At 39.8% G+C, this 16,731-nt stretch overlaps 2 protein-coding genes across 2 annotated transcripts; both read right to left on the reverse strand.

Moving 5' to 3' along the window:
- Nucleotides 1-5,064: 5,064 nt before the first annotated feature.
- On the reverse strand, nucleotides 5,065-8,384 carry LOC118421136 (microfibril-associated glycoprotein 4-like). The gene is made up of 4 exons (XM_035828297.1): nucleotides 8,261-8,384; nucleotides 7,187-7,282; nucleotides 6,671-6,760; nucleotides 5,065-6,295 (listed from the first exon to the last, which is right to left on the reverse strand). Exons 1-4 carry the CDS (start codon nucleotides 8,382-8,384, stop codon nucleotides 5,451-5,453), a joined length of 1,155 nt encoding a protein of 384 aa, XP_035684190.1. The 3' UTR covers nucleotides 5,065-5,450.
- Nucleotides 8,385-8,963: 579 nt separating this feature from the next.
- LOC118421492 (gastrula zinc finger protein XlCGF67.1-like) lies at nucleotides 8,964-11,499 on the reverse strand. Its single transcript, XM_035828805.1, has 2 exons — nucleotides 11,363-11,499; nucleotides 8,964-10,079 (listed from the first exon to the last, which is right to left on the reverse strand). Exon 2 carries the CDS (start codon nucleotides 10,064-10,066, stop codon nucleotides 9,467-9,469), a length of 600 nt encoding a protein of 199 aa, XP_035684698.1. The 5' UTR covers nucleotides 10,067-10,079; nucleotides 11,363-11,499; the 3' UTR covers nucleotides 8,964-9,466.
- Between the last annotated feature and the right edge of the window lie 5,232 nt (nucleotides 11,500-16,731).

The following is a 16,731-nucleotide window of genomic DNA, read 5'->3' on the forward strand; positions in this document are numbered from 1 at the left end:
AAATTCTGAGAAAGGCATTTCGTTAGGGGCTGGGGTGCCGTGTTGGAGTAGGTGCCTCAAGCAACCCATAATTGTAAAACTGTCTGTGTGGTATTGTGTGGTGGACGAGGGATCGTGTGGCACAAGGACAGGGTTTTCGGCCCTCAACCCAGAAGTTCTGGGTTCGAATTCATTGATAGACCACGGATTTTGTGTCCTTAGGCAAGGCACTTAACACTACTTTTCTCTCTTCATGATCCCTTAGGTGGAAATGAGTACCAAAATTAGGCCGTCTCTGGGATAGGACGTTATATTGAATTCACATGTTTCAGGAGAGCCACGCCTCGAGCACGTTAAAGAGCCCACTACACTTATTGAAAAGAGAACGGGTGCTTCCCGGTTTCAGTGGTTAAAACCTAGTCTTATGGCCGCAACTAGGCAATTACAGACGTACTAAGGTCACCTGAGTTAGCTACGAATGGCAGCCTCTCCAGAGCGTTCTCATTGAAATCTAACAATTGTTGTCGACTGTATTTCAGACTTGATATTGAGGCAAAATTACAGGCAACATCCCTGCTTTCTTTATTTTCTCACAACACCTATAAGGTTTTACAAAAAAAAAAATGCACCACAACATTCGTATTGGTTGATGGCTTGGAAGAAATTTTAGCCACGGAAGGGATTCCAGCCCCTCAAAAACGGCTATCGCCTGAGAAGACAATGAGAATTCAAATAGTAGTCAAACTGTGACAATCCAGTTCCCAGCCTGATTGTTTAGCCAGCTAGCCAGGCCCTCTAGCAGATCAAGTCAGATCGCTCCCTTCTCTGATCATGGAGTCTTGTGAAAGGTGGTTGCGACAATTTTATTAGCGCACGTATAAGACTAGGAATGCTGCCTGTTTTGTGACGCTTGCAGTTTTTCTGGCTTTCTAACGAAACAAGAAAGGACTACTAACTGACATTTGCAGCCCACCTTGCTTTCCAAAATACTGTACAAAAAAAGACTGTAACAAACGTTACCATTGTTTGGTGCTTTCTACGTTATCTATCTGACCTGGTGTACAAAAAAAGGTGCCCAGCTTTTAAATGTCATTGTCTTATACCTAAATTATGTAGCCAATACTGTAAATCATTTCAAAGAAAACAAAGAGTAAAGTGTACTGTTGTAACAAACGTTAAACGTTGCGTAACGTAGTCTGAGTAGTCGGCTTACCCAATGCAATATAATAATAATACAAATATACACTGGTGCAGAAACAACAGGGACACAAGGTAACAAGGTTGGTTGGTTGGTTGATTGGTTCGTCGGCTTCATTCACACCATATAAAAACCTTACATAAACCAAGCAGGGCTTGACTACCTACTTGCAGCATAGAATTATAAAAATCGTGGCAGCAAAGAAAAAAACTCGCAGTCCAAAGAATTCAGGGTGGGCAAAATGAATTAGGTCAGGGTTTACCAAAGTAATCATTACATTGTCTTTTTTATGATTTTATAAACTTCATATATGTATTAGAAAGTGTAACTTTTAAACTATATAGAGAATACTAACATAATGCACGCCCTGCAAAGGTACATTGCTACGAGTGTGCCCCATGTCATTGTTTTAGTGCTTGCAATTTTGGGTAAAGTGACTGAAATGTTAATTAAAAGTTGTATTGTAACATTTGTGGCGATAACTGTTTCTGTATTAGTATCATTTATCTACTTTTTTTTTGTGCAACAGAATTACAGTGTCATCCTGTATCATTTAGGATCTAAGCATTACTATATACATGTAACTGGAAAAGTTTAACATTTGCCCAACACAACTAAAGAGACTATCAGTGCACACCCAAGATGAGCAAATAGGAAGTAGACACACAGAAAAACAAAAGGCATATTTGTTTTGCTTTGGTTGTGTTAAGTGTGATAGAATTACAAAAAAATACAATTCTATTGTATGGACGACATTCTCGGAAACAACTTGCATTCATTATGTTAGTAGTCAGAAAGTTGTGCAAATGACTTAAATCAAAGTATGGTATGCAGAACAATAGATTCTCTATTTTTCTTTCTTCTCATCTTGAGTTAGTAATAAACTTGTATTTGAATTGTACGACAGTAATATCTGTTTTCCAATATCTTTTTGTGTGAAATTTATGCCATATACAGTAGAAGCTGCTTAATTTCACGGTCTATTTGTCAGTGGATTTCATGCATTTAACCGGCTGGTGCAATAATGCGAAGTTATCCGGCTGGACCGCACCGGTTTTGGATTCGGGGATTCCGTGCAGTTAAGAGAAGTGTGCGTTAATTCGTCGTGCAATTATCTGGTTTCTACTGTATTTGCTCATCTTACAGCTTGTTTGTGCCATTTTCAATATGGTCAAAACTTGAAATATGGTCAAAATTTGAAAGAGCGACATAGTGACCATACCATTGTTGTGAACAGACAATGAGAAATAACAAATACATAGATTTAGTAAACACAAATAATAAGGTTGTATACTTGAAAGGTTAATCTTGTTCAATCATAGAGTTTATAGAAACAACAGAATTATGTAATGGTAATAATATAAGTGTTGTATATACTTGTATGATAACTGTAAATAGGACAATAGAAAATAAACTAAAAAAAAGAACAAATTCAACAGTCTGCCATCAGATCATTTTAAATAGTGTCATGTGCAATAAAACCCGGTCCTAACACACAATTACATCGTATTAAAAACAAATCACTATGTACGACGACCGTATATAGTCTTCCGTTGAAAATTACAGTATTTTTCTGGAGAACTACATTTTGTCCACATAGCCAAAATACAGCAAATACTTGTTTACCACATATTTCAAGCAAAGAAAGAAAGAAAGAAAATTCAAATATTCAAAGGTACTGGTAACAAATTTAAAGGTGGTCTTTGACTCGTCTGGATCATAACACGTCACCTTGCAGTCTCAAAGACATAGTAAACAAGAACTCAAATCTTTCATCTCACCTCATCTATCCCTTAACCTCTGTATGGATCGTTGGGGCACCAAAGGTTTCACAAACAGAAATAGGGCCACAAGAACTGGTAGACTTTACCCTTGCGCATCCTCTGAATGACACTTGCCATAGCATTGAGAAAAACAGTGCTGCATATAAACGGCAACATGGCGTTAAAAATTATTAAAAATTGCTGAAACACAGAGATACAAACAAGCCAATACGAGCATCAATAATTGGCTATAATGAAGTCTAACAGGACAAGAAAAAAAGTTATATCGCAGCATCAATATAAAACTAGAGTTCGGTGACCTTATACCTCCATAAAATATTTAGAGTTTCTGTAGATAATATTGAAGTAGTTAAACTGTAATATCCAACACAGAAATTAGATTCTCCCAAATTTTCCACTCAACTGCACCACGTTACATTTTGTAGATAGAACACGTGACTCAGTAAGCAGTGGATCGTAAGTTGCACATTTTTGTCTTGGATATTACAGTTTAACTATTTCAATAATGACTATATTACCAACACAGATGAACTTTCAAGTTAATCTTTTGTAGAAGTTATGCAAGTAACATACGTATTCACATACGTTATGCATGGTAACGTTCATCATTGATAATGACATTACTCATGTCACAAGTAAAAGAATCCCATCATTTATTATTCAGTGCTTTTGCCACTTTTGCATTAATTAACTGAAGATATTACAGTATTAGAAGAAGAAGAAGAAACGTGGCAAAAACGATATTTCAATCCATACCTTACTTGGATACCATACCATATGGTGAGACTCGTAAGATCATTAATATCAAGATTTATAATGACGGTCTACCGAAATATTTTCTTCGAAGACGAAAATGCCTAGTTTACATGAAGTCTTTATACCTAGATAATAAATCGGTCTCAGTAAGCAGGCGAAATTGCTCAAAACCGTTACTCTCGTCCCCTCCCAAACACTTTACGCTGTATTAACCTATGACCGATGACTATTTATACCCTAGCTGCTTAGTTCATGAACCTTTCTGCATCTCGCACCTTGACGAGACACCAGGCTTACAAAATGTGGGACATCCATGTGTTTGTGGTGCTCCAAACTTAAAGCTTGTGTGTAAAGCATGCCACGGCCGCGAGACTTCAAGAAAGAGTACAAAATAGAAAGCCCGATAAAAACGACTTTAAAAAAAAACTTAATAAATCAGCAGGAGCCTTACAACTGCTTGGAGAGTATTCCAAACACACTTCAAAGAATGTTTACCTATGGCGTTTGGTTGGGTTATGACAATGTACCTTTTAAGCCTATTTATACGCCGATCATCTGCGTAGTTCTCAGTCTCGCGCGAACCTGTCAATATCAGGAGCAACACAAGGGTCATACTTGTGACCAGGTGGTGAAGTTCCCATATGACTAGTGCATATGTATATTAATGTAATGACACAACCACCCATGATCTTGTTTCTGGTCGCCTAAAGATGTATAGACTTGAGCAGTCACAAGAAAAAGTTTTGATGCAGGAAAAGTCTGATGCCCGCTTCCCCATTGACCCCTTTCAGTGATGAACAGAAAGGATCGATCTGTTATGTCTGCAGTTATGTCAAAGTCTTCAAATACAATTCGAACCAATTTTCTTCCGCACAATATAATTGGACGAGGTTGCAGCATGCACAGTCTATGTTCTCCATGTTCAACTTTGATGCCACCATATTGATAACGTCCCGTACGCAATGCGAAATAGGATGGCATTCTCAACACGTATGATATGATTAATAATACGTGTATGCGTAAAACAAAGTTAACTTGCCGGCAAGTCACTGATTTCAGAGTACCAAGGACACTTCAGATACAAAATGTCTTTCTCAACTCTGAAAAACATCAATATTGAAAGTTGACTAGTGTTTTCCGATTTCCCTTAAGAAAGTCATGCCAACTTTGCCCAAAGACTTGTAGACTGACTTGTAGACTTGATTCGTTCACACAACAAATTAAAGTCGCAGGCGAGACACAGCTTGGATCACTATGAGCCAGCGAGTCTTTTATTCCTATATTCAAGAAGTGCACAAAGTGTGGTATAATCATATCTCCAACTACACTCAAGGCTAGCATACCTGCAGGTGTCACTTCTATAAGCTACTATTCAACTAGTTTTACTTCACAACTACAACCATGGTTACCTTACTAGTGTCACTTCTACAAGTAAGTGCTGCCATACGACCACGTTCGTACTTTCTCTTCATGCAAAGCATCTCATGAAGGAATTTTTTTTTAAGCCAGGAAAAAATTGATGAGCGCGCTGATGTCATTCATAAAATGTACTTGCTGAGGCAAATGGACAAAAATGATTCAATGAGAACCAAAAGATATAGCGATTGGAGGAACTTTGCAACTTTATGATTATTTTTCGTGAAGAGTTGGCGAATGCTGTTCAACCACCTGAAAAAGCCATGCCAGCTTTGCACATGATGTAAAGGCATTAATGAGCAATGAACACCATGTATCTAATGCTTCTTCAGTTTCCTGTTTATCAATCGGTGGGACCAGTCGCTGGGACGGACCATCATTTTCGTCTCTTTGAGAGAGTAGTAAGAATTGTAGTTGAACGGCCACCACGTAACGCCATAGCCGTTATAACCGGAAAATGGGCTGTCAGTAAAATCTCGAAAGTACGGACCGTTCAGGTTACAATAGCAGCCGTCAAAGCTGTACCACCACCCACCGCCACACACTTCTACCCATTTAGGGACTGAGCCCACGTCTTCGTCGTCCGAACGGGTGCTAAACTTAGTCCCGTTGATGTTATAGCGAGATGATGTCGACAGACCCGTTCCGAACCCATCCCCAGCCGTCCCACTGAATCCCCCGATAGTCAGAGCGTAACCATCCCCCGGACCCACTGAGAAGGTGGAGTATTTAGCGTATTTTACAATTCTGCCCCAGTCTTTGAGCTCAATGTACAACTCGTACGAGTTCTGTGTTGTTAAGGCATGGATGAAGTCTAACCCTAACCAATGTTCACCTGTTGTGAATCCAAACCCTCCCTGGTACGCACCCATAAAGCGGAAGAATTCCAAGGACCCGTTAAACCTCCTCTGTATGACCGTCCACCCTCCCCCATCTGTGGTCTGATCACAGTAAGGATAGATCACGGTATCATAATTTAAAGGTTTGATAGCGTACACCCCGTCAGTTGTGAAGCCAGCAGTGTAAAGCTGGGAGCAATCTTGCAGGTAGTGCGTTCGAGTCAGCCTTTTGCCTGGATGACGGTTGTCGGGAAGTCGTTGCTTGTAGCCGCGTACTTCGTCTCTTTTGCCTTCTTCTTCGTCGTGAAATGTTGGTGGAGATTCTACAGGAAAGCACAGATTTTTAGCCTACATATATCAGGCTCTCTGGTACCTTTTTTGTTTTTATAAGTTTTCTTATCGTCCCTTAATTGAATCTAAAATTTTTCAGGCCTTGCTATGGAAATTGTATTCGGCCATAGGCTGACATTGCTTACAATTGTATTGGAGTGTACTTTGGTAGTCGTGCTGAATACTGAATGCTTTTTGGTGCGCGTGCGACCAATGAATTTTTTATCACAAACCGTGACGTAATATGCATTATCTAGTTCCTACAATTATTAGCTACTAGAAAAAAACACCCCATTCTGGAGCTTAGGTGTCATTTAAGATATGTGCCACGTGCCTGTTTATGTTTATACGACAGTTCAGCTGCTTACCTTTTTCCGCCTGCTCGCTCTGACGGGGCTCCGTTGAAACAGGAGTCAGTCCATCGTCAGTGGTATTTTCCTCAAGTACGTTCGAGGATTCTGGGGATGGAAATCAGCACATGCATTTCTTCCGTTTTTTTTTGTGTGAACGCCGCATTATTAGTCATTAATTATTTTTTCCAAATGATGTATAATATAGAAATGCGTTTAGGTGTGCTTATAAGCCCTTTCACAGAAGTCATAACGCATGTTCGGCGACAGGAATTCTAGGTAATATGCTAAGGGTAAGGCCCATAAGAGTAAACGAAATACGCTTGGACGATGTAAATCGAAACAATGGTCGAGACAAGGACTGTCTTCTTCTTCGGCCTTTACCTTTGACATATTACCTACAATTCCTGTCGCCGGACATGCGTCCTGACTTCTGTGAAAGGGCTTATTGATCTTATTGTTGGATATAACATTTCATACGGTAACTGTTACATGTACGAGTAAGCTATTTTTATCAGAAGCCTGTCCCCTTACCGCAGTCCACGCCGTGCTTCTCTAAAACTTCCACAAAGTCGCCACAGATCGCCTGAGGAGTCCCGACATCAGGATGCGCCAAGTTGTCAACGGCGACTGGAGTAGATAGAGTTAAGACCGCTGTTGAGTGCAGTGCCTACAATTGTTAGGCATTTCCAGCACAATGACACCAAAGGTAGCTCCAAACGATAGAAGAAAATAAATGGCCTAAAGCAGCATAACAAATATGAATAGATTTAAAACAGATTTCCCTTTCTTGATGAGTAGATGGGTGAATCTATTAGTTTTTGTCCGAAACCTCATAGGATCAAAGTTTTACTCACTCATTCATCCTCTTGCACAAGTCAACGTCTAGAAAAAGAGATATCTAGAGTTCGCTTAATCAGTACCTGCCACTATATCACCTTTCATAGGGCTCCAGATTTAAGCAGCTAGAAAGCTTCGACGTCCATTAATTGAATTTGATGTTGTGATTGTGTTTTTGATTAGACATGTCCGACGGGCTACGAGTATTATAGGCTCTATACGAAGCCCCATCAGTTTTTACCGTCTACAGAGAGAGGAAATATTTATTACGCTGAAATAGCACTCGCCTCTTGTCGCCTTTATAAGGGTATGAAAACGTCGGTATGAAGTAAGAATTGAAGAGAATGAATGAATGAATGACCTTTATTGTACATTTGTGCTCAAACAAGCTAAGTACAGGTCGTAGCGCTAGTGATAAGGTACAATTTTGACAAAAAGAGGTATCTTATCATCTCTACATATGCTAATACATTCAAGTATGTACAAGTTCAACTTCTTCTCGCTTCTTAAAACAGTTATAAACATAAGGACAAATGGAGTCAATAATATATGGCTTATCTAATTGCATGAGAGATATAAATTTTTCCGTGGTATTCAAGTATCGGAAATTTGGGAACATTAGTTGTTTTTTTTTACATTGACGTGATTTTTCAGTAGACCATACAAGTGTAAATTTCAATACATCAATGGGCAATATGTAAATAGCCTGTTCCATATGGTACAGACTCTACACAACATTTTAACTCGTACATATATAAGATTACCCACCAGTTCTGACACACTCCTCCCACACCTTGCACAGGGCCAGGCTGAAAGGGTCTGTACGACCTTCTCCTGTCACTACAGACCACTGCAGAACTGTGAGCACCACAAACATATGGAGGAACAACATCTTGTAAACTGGCGTCTCGTCAAGGAGCGACGTGCAGAGAGGTTTGTGCGAGACTGAGAACTACGCAGGTGATCGGCGTATTAATAGACTTAAATTTTACATCGTCATAACCCAACCAAACGCAATAGGTAAACATGCTTTGAAGTATGTTTGGTCAAGGACAACAGTTCTACATACAATGTGGTTCTGTGGAGGCCACGCCGTCTGAAGGACCAATAAAGCTTGCTTCACAATATTCAATTAGAATATTCTATTACAGTAGTTTCTCCAATGTTTCTCTTGTCCCGGACGTGCTGTTAACATTTGGGTGGTAGATAGCCAGCTTTAGTGTCATTACAAAGTGGGGCAAGTTTCAGCCCCCCGACAGTTAATTTTGGATCTGCAGGGGCGTTTGTGTCAAGACATCCCAATGAGGATAACTTCAGAATGTCGGCGGGATCCACAAAATCGGTGGGACACATCTATCAATGCAAGTCTATTGAAATAAAATTGAATTCATATGTTAACACTTCGTTATTGTGTGTACAATATGATTCTCATACTTGTCACTTTAAGAGGAGGAAAGATTACACGCACAAGATAAATTCACATTTTATTCAACACATGCAAAAGTGAGCAACACATGAACTCATTACAAACACCTCCCAACGAAGACATATACTAGAGTTGGAAGTAACCTGAATTAAGATATAAATGCATTGCTAGTACCTGCCATTGATGTCTATCAATGTGAACTAACAACATATATACGGGAAGTCAACAGAAAGACATCTAAATCTACCTACAACGTGCACATGACAATAACAATCTGCATATTAGAAGTAGCAATTGGATTATAGCACTGTTTCCTAAATTACTTCTCTTTACCGAGATTGTGCCTCTTTTCCGTACTTCTGTTGGGAGAATGTATTGTGTTAACCTTCATGGAAGTGCACAATGTGAGTTACTTTAGCTGTGGTGTTAGATTCCAAAATGTAGAAGAGACGAGAGTAAGTTTGTTAGGCTAGATCGCGTGTGGCTAAACATTGTGTATTTGTTTCGTTGTGTCCCTTCTGCATTTACCATATTGCTATTGTGCCCTACTAACTTTTTGTGTGAAACCGCGCCACGTGTTTATTCAGAGAACAGAGCCGAGAGAACCGCGTGTTGCACACATCACACCTAAACGGTTTCAGTCCCAGGTGAATTTGCATGTGTGTCTTCAGATTCCCCTGCCGACTGAACTGCATGTTGCACACCCCACACTTAAACGGTTTCTCTCCGGTATGTACAAACATGTGCTTTTGCAGAGAGCTCTGCTGACTGAACCGCCTGCCGCACTCCTCACATCTGTAGGGTTTCTCACCCGTGTGAGTCCTCATGTGTGCCTTCAGAGAACACAGTTGACTGAACTGTCTGTTGCACTCACCACAGTGATAAGGTTTCTCTCCTGTGTGCGTCCGCATGTGACTTTTTAGTTGACATAGGTAAGTGAACTGTCTGTTGCAGTTCCCACACTGGTAAGGTGTCTCAGCCTTCGTGCTTGTTACTTGCGGTCTTTGTAGTTTAACATCAGCCTGACGAAGCTGGATCGGAACGAGTGTTTGCCCGCTCTCTACATTCCAGTACAGGCAACCGATGAAAACGCCCGGTCCGTTCGCAGTCCAATCCCCGCGTTGTCCGATGTCAGTCCTGCTTTCCATGGCGAGCAAAATGCTGTAAAGAAAAGATACAGTCGTTGTTTTAGTCTATAAGAAGTCGAAAACAGTTGAAGATTCACACAGCACAGAATTTGGTGTTAGCGACTAAACCTCGGCTATTGTCAACAATCACCATTGCAACAACCGAGGCAATCTATGAAACAATGTACAATTTCAATCACAAGTCTTGCACGTCGAACTTTCGTGGATTTGAGATATTGTCCTCCCACTCCTAAAGTACAATATTAGCCCCTCCGTTTCATTAGGTTGGTAATTACTCATATAACGTTCGTAATGTTCTTTTAAACACAACCAGGATAGTATTTACAAACAATTTTTTCGATGCCTGTCGGATATAAGTACTACCCTGGTTGTGTTGAATGATAACTTTACTATATGAACATTCATGTACACAAACAACAGGAGCTACTAGTAATAAACTATCAGCGTACAAAATTGTCTTCACGTATTGATCCAAGGAACAATTTCTGAGTTGTTTTCACATCCTTAACTTATCAACTTATTTTTAGGTTAAAACCCAGTAAATCCGAATTGTGTCTAAAACGTCCATTTTCAAATTTTTTTATTCATTTCTTCCTCAAACGTACATAGGCAGGGAAATACACACATGGTATACCCTGAATTGCGTAGGTTTGTTACAAAGAAACTTAAACGTGCAGAATGTCAACAAACAAAAATACATAATATATTAACAACCACTAAGCATAGATCCGAACTCACAGGCTGATGGTAATGCTAGGAAATAGAGTCACTTATCGAGTAACTTGAAAACTTTTTACACCCTTACTGGCTAGGAGTCTAATATTTCAACACACTTTAAGCACGATAAAGCTAGTCTACCAGGCTCAACAGCGAAGAGAGGAAACGGTAGAAATTGTCAAAACAAACAGATAACACGCCAAGGGTGTTAGCTGGTCGAGTTTGCCGCTAACTAACTCCTCTAGCGAGTTTTCTATTTATCTGTTAAACGTCAACTATTTTCTAACCGCCTGGTAGAGGCTACAATGAAGCTACAACTCCTTACTGGTCTCGAAATAGCAACATCCCCCGGATGTTTACCTCTGCTTTCAATCAAGTTGTACTGTCAATGAATCTACATATTCCATTCAAGCTATTTCATTCTGTTGATATTTGTTCAATTTTGTATTCTATATGTATGTATGCTGTCACGACATCAGCATGCTGCTAATGTGTCCACATTGTATTGTCTATGTTGCAATCTGAATAAAGTCAAAGTCAACGTAACAGCTTAGAAAATATAGTCAAGGTAGTACTTACCGAGATGAAACACTCCAGCGTACGATGTTTTCACGGCGATACAAGTCCTGACGGCTACAGAGTAGGTGCTGACAGAATCAGAGCAGTCAAGACGGGTTTATGTAGTGGTGAAGTGGATGGGAAAACCGGATGGGCAGGTTATACTGGATCCTGAAACAAAGGAAGGTACAATATTCAAGACGCAGATTTGCATACGGAGATTGTAGACAACTTTAGGGCGAAGACAACAAACACCACGATGAAGGATAGATATCCAAGTGAAAAGATACGCAAGGTTGTAGTTACCAAAACAACTGGATATGGTATGGTAATCAGCAGGTGTACGACCAAAAACTACTGTAAATGCAGAAATGTTCGCGGTGGTTTTATGTTGGCGATTTCGCGGTGGCTACTTTATTGAAAACTACCAATAACATTTTTCCACGGCAGTAAAAGACTACAGTGCATGGTGCTAACGCGAACTTAAAACCACAGCAAAAAGTCCTTTTTCCCGCTACAGCGAAATTAAATCCCCGCGAACTTAAATGCATTTACAGTATGTAATGGTATACAAATGGTATGCAAATTGTCGGGCGCTTGGGAACAAGCCCAGGCCTCCCAACTCGAGACAACATTAACTCCAGACAACAGAAGCTAATTGGCTCATTAGCATCAAACTTTTCTTGGCTTCGCACTATTTTTGCTTCCTGTTGGAGTATCTATAATTAGTCTTTTCATTATTTGCATATCGGTTAATACTTGTTAGTGCTTTTAACCTAGTCCTGCCGATCAACTGATCATATGCAACTGATCGTATGCAAATGACAGCTTGCAGATATGCCCTATGTGGGAGAGACTGCCATTCTCGTATAGGACTGTTTAGCAATTACCCAAGCTGTATGTAGGACCGATATCAACTAGGATTTTTCCATGGTTAATACTGACTGAAGGGGGTTATACAGGCTTTTCATTGGCGTTGTACTAACTATAATTTAAATCCCCCGACGACCATGTTGGCGGGTAATTGAATCAAGCAGTAGCATATTCCTGTGGTTTACAGATGTACGCAGTAATCCAACATGGCGCAGATGACGTCAAATTTAAGACAGGTATCGTACTGAAGCTGCGGTAAGTTTTCGCCATCGCTTTGGCCAAGCGATCTGACGGAGCTCTGACGAATTCCATCGATAAAAAAAATTGTGCGCTGTGTTGTTTTTCTTGTCTTTTTAGTCAGAGCTTTACGTCCCATTTTAATGTCGAGGGTAACACAAATTCTAACGTAGAACGCAGCAACACCACCGGCAATGTTGTATTTATAATATTATACTTGTATAAGTGACACTAGGGAGGTAGCCATGACTATAGTTGCAGAAGTGAAACTTGTTGGATAGTTGTAAAAGTGCAACCAATATGGAAGCCATGAATGTTGCTGGCTTGGCAAGTGATACCAGTGTACCACACTAGCATCACTTTTACTACACTAGTTCACTTCTTTAATACAGGAAAAAATGACTTGTTAGTTTTGATGCCACGTTTTATCACTTCAGGTCTTGTTACGACGTTTATGGTGTCTATTTTGAAAATTTAGCCATCTTGTTTTTTTTACCAAATCTTGTTTTTTTCGCGCTATCTCATTATTTTTGCACTCTGCATAGGATGTCAAAATTTACTTGCTGTAGCCTTACTTATAAAAGAACATTTTATATGTGGTTATCTAGTACCTTTATGTCAGGAACTTCAAGTGGTATTGAAGCGTTACCTAGTAATCAGTGGTGGTACTGCATCCTGTAAGGGGGGAAGATGTGTACGCTTTCCCCCTTACATGCTGCATTACCATCTATGCGTACCGAAATAAAGGTGCCAGAATTCCAAGGTGGCTGCGTCCTTTGGATGTTAACAATCGTAAAAAAACAGGTCTTGCTCATGACAAATCTGTAACTATGATTTTATAGATCGCTGATCTCATTTTTGTTTATTTCGTCACATAGGCAAGACATTCATCTAAGTTTGTGAATCAAGTGCTATCAATGTCAAATATGATTCACGAGTAACATGATTTTTTGCCAACTGATAAGTTGGGGTGGTTTTTTTTTCTAATAAAAGTGTACGAAAGTTGTATCAAAATACAAGGTATGTAACTATTACTGAGGGTTTAATGTTTCTTAAAAATCTCCGGCCGTCTTTGTTAACAACTCAAAAGAGTCAGCGTTATAGAGATATAGACTATTGTCAAAACTTCTGCATCGTTATTATCATTGTTGATATCAAAATAATTGTGATGAATATCTCGTATGCAATATGATATAACATAATCATAAGATATGTTACGTAACTAGGTTCAACGACTCAATTGTAAGTTTCAAATTACAACACCATTTCTCCCAATCACACATACAAGTGTGATTTGAACTATATATCAGATACAACGACAGAATATCTTAGATGTGGCAATAAGGTACATGTATCAATAGGAAATATTATTCAAAGAAAGTATAACTAGATTTTTGCGAAATATAACCAAAGGAAGCAAATAAAAAGATGTACCTATATAAGACCTATTTGTTGTTCGTTTTTTCTTTATACACATCATGTCAACCACGTGCTTTAATATAAACAGCTGTATGGCGTACCTTTTATGAATTCATACAGAATGACCAAGATAGCTGTAAAAAAAGTTACATAATCATATATATCATATATATATATATATTAGATATATGGATTTCGGTTCAAAACTTATTCGTGAAATTGATGAAGGCATATTTCTAATTCAAATTGTTTATTCTTTCTGACGTTACGAAAGGGGCTCAATGAAAATATAGGGTATATATTGGGTCATATCTTCCATCCGGCTATTCCATTTAGAGGAAGAAAAGCAACCAACAAAAGATACGCTTCTAATGTCAGTTCTCTCAACTGTGCATGTCATTTCAACTCATCGAACTGTCAACTATGATGGATTTGTAATCAGTCAGAGTGGCAGTCTGTCAGTGTCAATAGATACACAACTGTTGTTCGGGTTCATCTCAGAGATAACACGGCCATTGTCTCTTTTGGGCGGTGGCGGCTGATAGAGGGCAGATCAAGTTTTCCTTTGTATATGCTGGGTGTGGTTGTCTCAGTTATTGTGTGGGTCTGTACCTGATCATCTGACGTGTACAGACGGCTTCGCAATACGAATACCAGTACATATCACGCTCCTTCACAGCGTCGTAATAAATTGTCTTGTTCCACTGAATATGAGTGTGCGAGTCTTTTATGCAATTCACTTTTTGGCCGCATGAGGGCTACTAGCGGTTTGTTCGCAAAGACAGCCCTGGGACAGAGAACGTATTTTTCTGCGCGAAGCATGCTGGGAGGGCGGTAGTATCCTGGGGACGTGAATGTTGTGTGGAGAAGGCCAAACTCGCTACCGTAGCAAACTCCCTTCCGTGACATAACTCCCCTCTCGGCAATCTAGAAGGGTAATCTAACACCCTCGCAGCGCCACCAAATTAGGTACATTTTAAAGTTCCCTTTGATATAACGTATCACCATTGTGGCAACATTTACCCCCGAAATAGTAAACTTTCGTCTTGTTTTCGCCTCGGTAACTGTAGAAAATACTAGCTAACTAGGGTACAGTCTCACGTTGCATAGAGACGCACACAAGAGTCACACAACTTACGATTTGCTAAGGTAATTGATACAAACAAAAAACAAAACAAAATGACAGCTGTGGATTCCATATAGTTTTATTTGTGTATTGGTTGAGCCCACAATCTAAACCTATGGCTTCTTCGCGGCGCTGGGTACGAGCGTGAGTACATATTGTTTTTATAATTCCTGGAGCTCATCGTACATCATATACTGCAATTCTATCAAAGCACCCTTGCAGTTGGTATGTTTCCCTTGTTTTTATCATGTTTCCACAAAGTATGACTTTTTAATTGCAGGCTCAGTGGGACATTAGAAGGGTAAATGGATATAATGGAGAAGGAATGGGTTCCCGCCTGCTCACGTCTGTATTCAAATGACGTTACAGTGTTTCCACTCTCTTTCAGATATACCGACAATGAATGCACTATCATACCTGCTGGTCGTCACTGTCTTGGCTTGGGGTAAGTTGGCATATTCATATTTTAGGAGTTTGATATTAAATTTCCTTATGTCAAGGTATCAAAACGTAGTGCAGGTTTAATTCGAAGGATAATGTTCGAGACAAAACGTATCTTCGCTCTCTGAAATTGAAATACGGTTTTGTTTCGACCTTTTTGTTTTGTCACCTAACATCTATTGGCATAATACCGGCAGGTTTATTGCAATTTCTCAAGCAATACTAATTTGGAAAATGATCAACGCATTATTTTCTCCAGTTACATGTTGCTGTTACAGCTTACCTTTGCCACTTCTTCCGTGTATCTTTTTTTGTCTCTCTTGTCCTGCTAAAAACATAATATCGTAATTGGAACACACCGCGGAATTGCACGGAGAACGGGCGCGTGGTTGGAAGGGGTTTGCAATAATACCGGCAGAACGAAATACGGCACAATTAACTGCCGCTATGTACCTTTTTACATCCTCTGTTGTTCCTTCCTTTCCTGTTAGTAATTGCACAAAACAAAAACCTGCGTGAGCATACAAAAAGTCATAATTTTGGTCCGTCACAACCGCTATGACGTAAAACTTTACTGCTGGCGTAGCATTAAAAATGGCGGGAAACTGGCAGCGTACGTTCAATTTCACCCATTCAGCCGTAGATCCGGGCGATAATGCAACGGTTCTTCACACTTTTACACGAGTTGTTGGTCACCAAAAGAACTTCAAGATTGCTGTTGAATCATGCTCATCTTGTGCCGTGAGCACGTGTGATTATCATCTACAAATCTTGCGATGAACGTGACAGTGTGTTTGTCCCACGACGAGCTCGCCTGCCCCGAAAATGAACTGAAAACTTTTGGCCTTGTTGTCTTCGAATGCACTGTTATCGAAGCCTTTTTGAAAATGTGTGAAATGCGTGGATGTCTGAAAGTGAATTGTTGTGGTAAAGAAACCTAATCTTCTCTAACTTTGCCATGTTCTCAATGCCTGTCCAGTGGCACTGGCAGCCAGATGCACTAAATGGTTTATCTCACGATGCGGAGGTACTCTTGATGTACTGCTGAAGTACGGCGGAGTTTGTTCACGGAGGCACCTTTGCCCCAATTTAGCCGTTTTTATGGTGATGATCAAATCAGTATGGCCTTATAGTCGCTCAAATGATATAAAAATGAAGCTGAGTAATTCGAAGCAGCCCGTCATTGAATTAGATTGCAGACCTACCTTCGACTAGGGCCAACCCTTGGATAGGACGTTAAATGTAGGTCCCTTGTTTGGCAAGAGCCAAATCCACATACACGTTATAGAACCCA

This window comes from Branchiostoma floridae, chromosome 8 (genome assembly GCF_000003815.2).
Source record: "Branchiostoma floridae strain S238N-H82 chromosome 8, Bfl_VNyyK, whole genome shotgun sequence".
Lineage (NCBI taxonomy): Eukaryota > Metazoa > Chordata > Leptocardii > Amphioxiformes > Branchiostomatidae > Branchiostoma > Branchiostoma floridae.

Excerpts from the sequence above, each read along its gene's own strand:
- LOC118421492 (XM_035828805.1), bottom strand. The coding sequence starts at position 10,066 with ATGGAAAGCAGGACTGACATCGGACAACGCGGGGATTGGACTGCGAAC.
- LOC118421136 (XM_035828297.1), bottom strand. The coding sequence starts at position 8,384 with ATGTTGTTCCTCCATATGTTTGTGGTGCTCACAGTTCTGCAGTGGTCT. Across the intron at positions 7,283-8,260 it reads GGAGGAGTGTGTCAGAACTG|TCGCCGTTGACAACTTGGCG; the intron begins GTGGGTAATCTT and ends TATCTACTCCAG. Across the intron at positions 6,761-7,186 it reads GAAGCACGGCGTGGACTGCG|AATCCTCGAACGTACTTGAG; the intron begins GTAAGGGGACAG and ends TTCCATCCCCAG.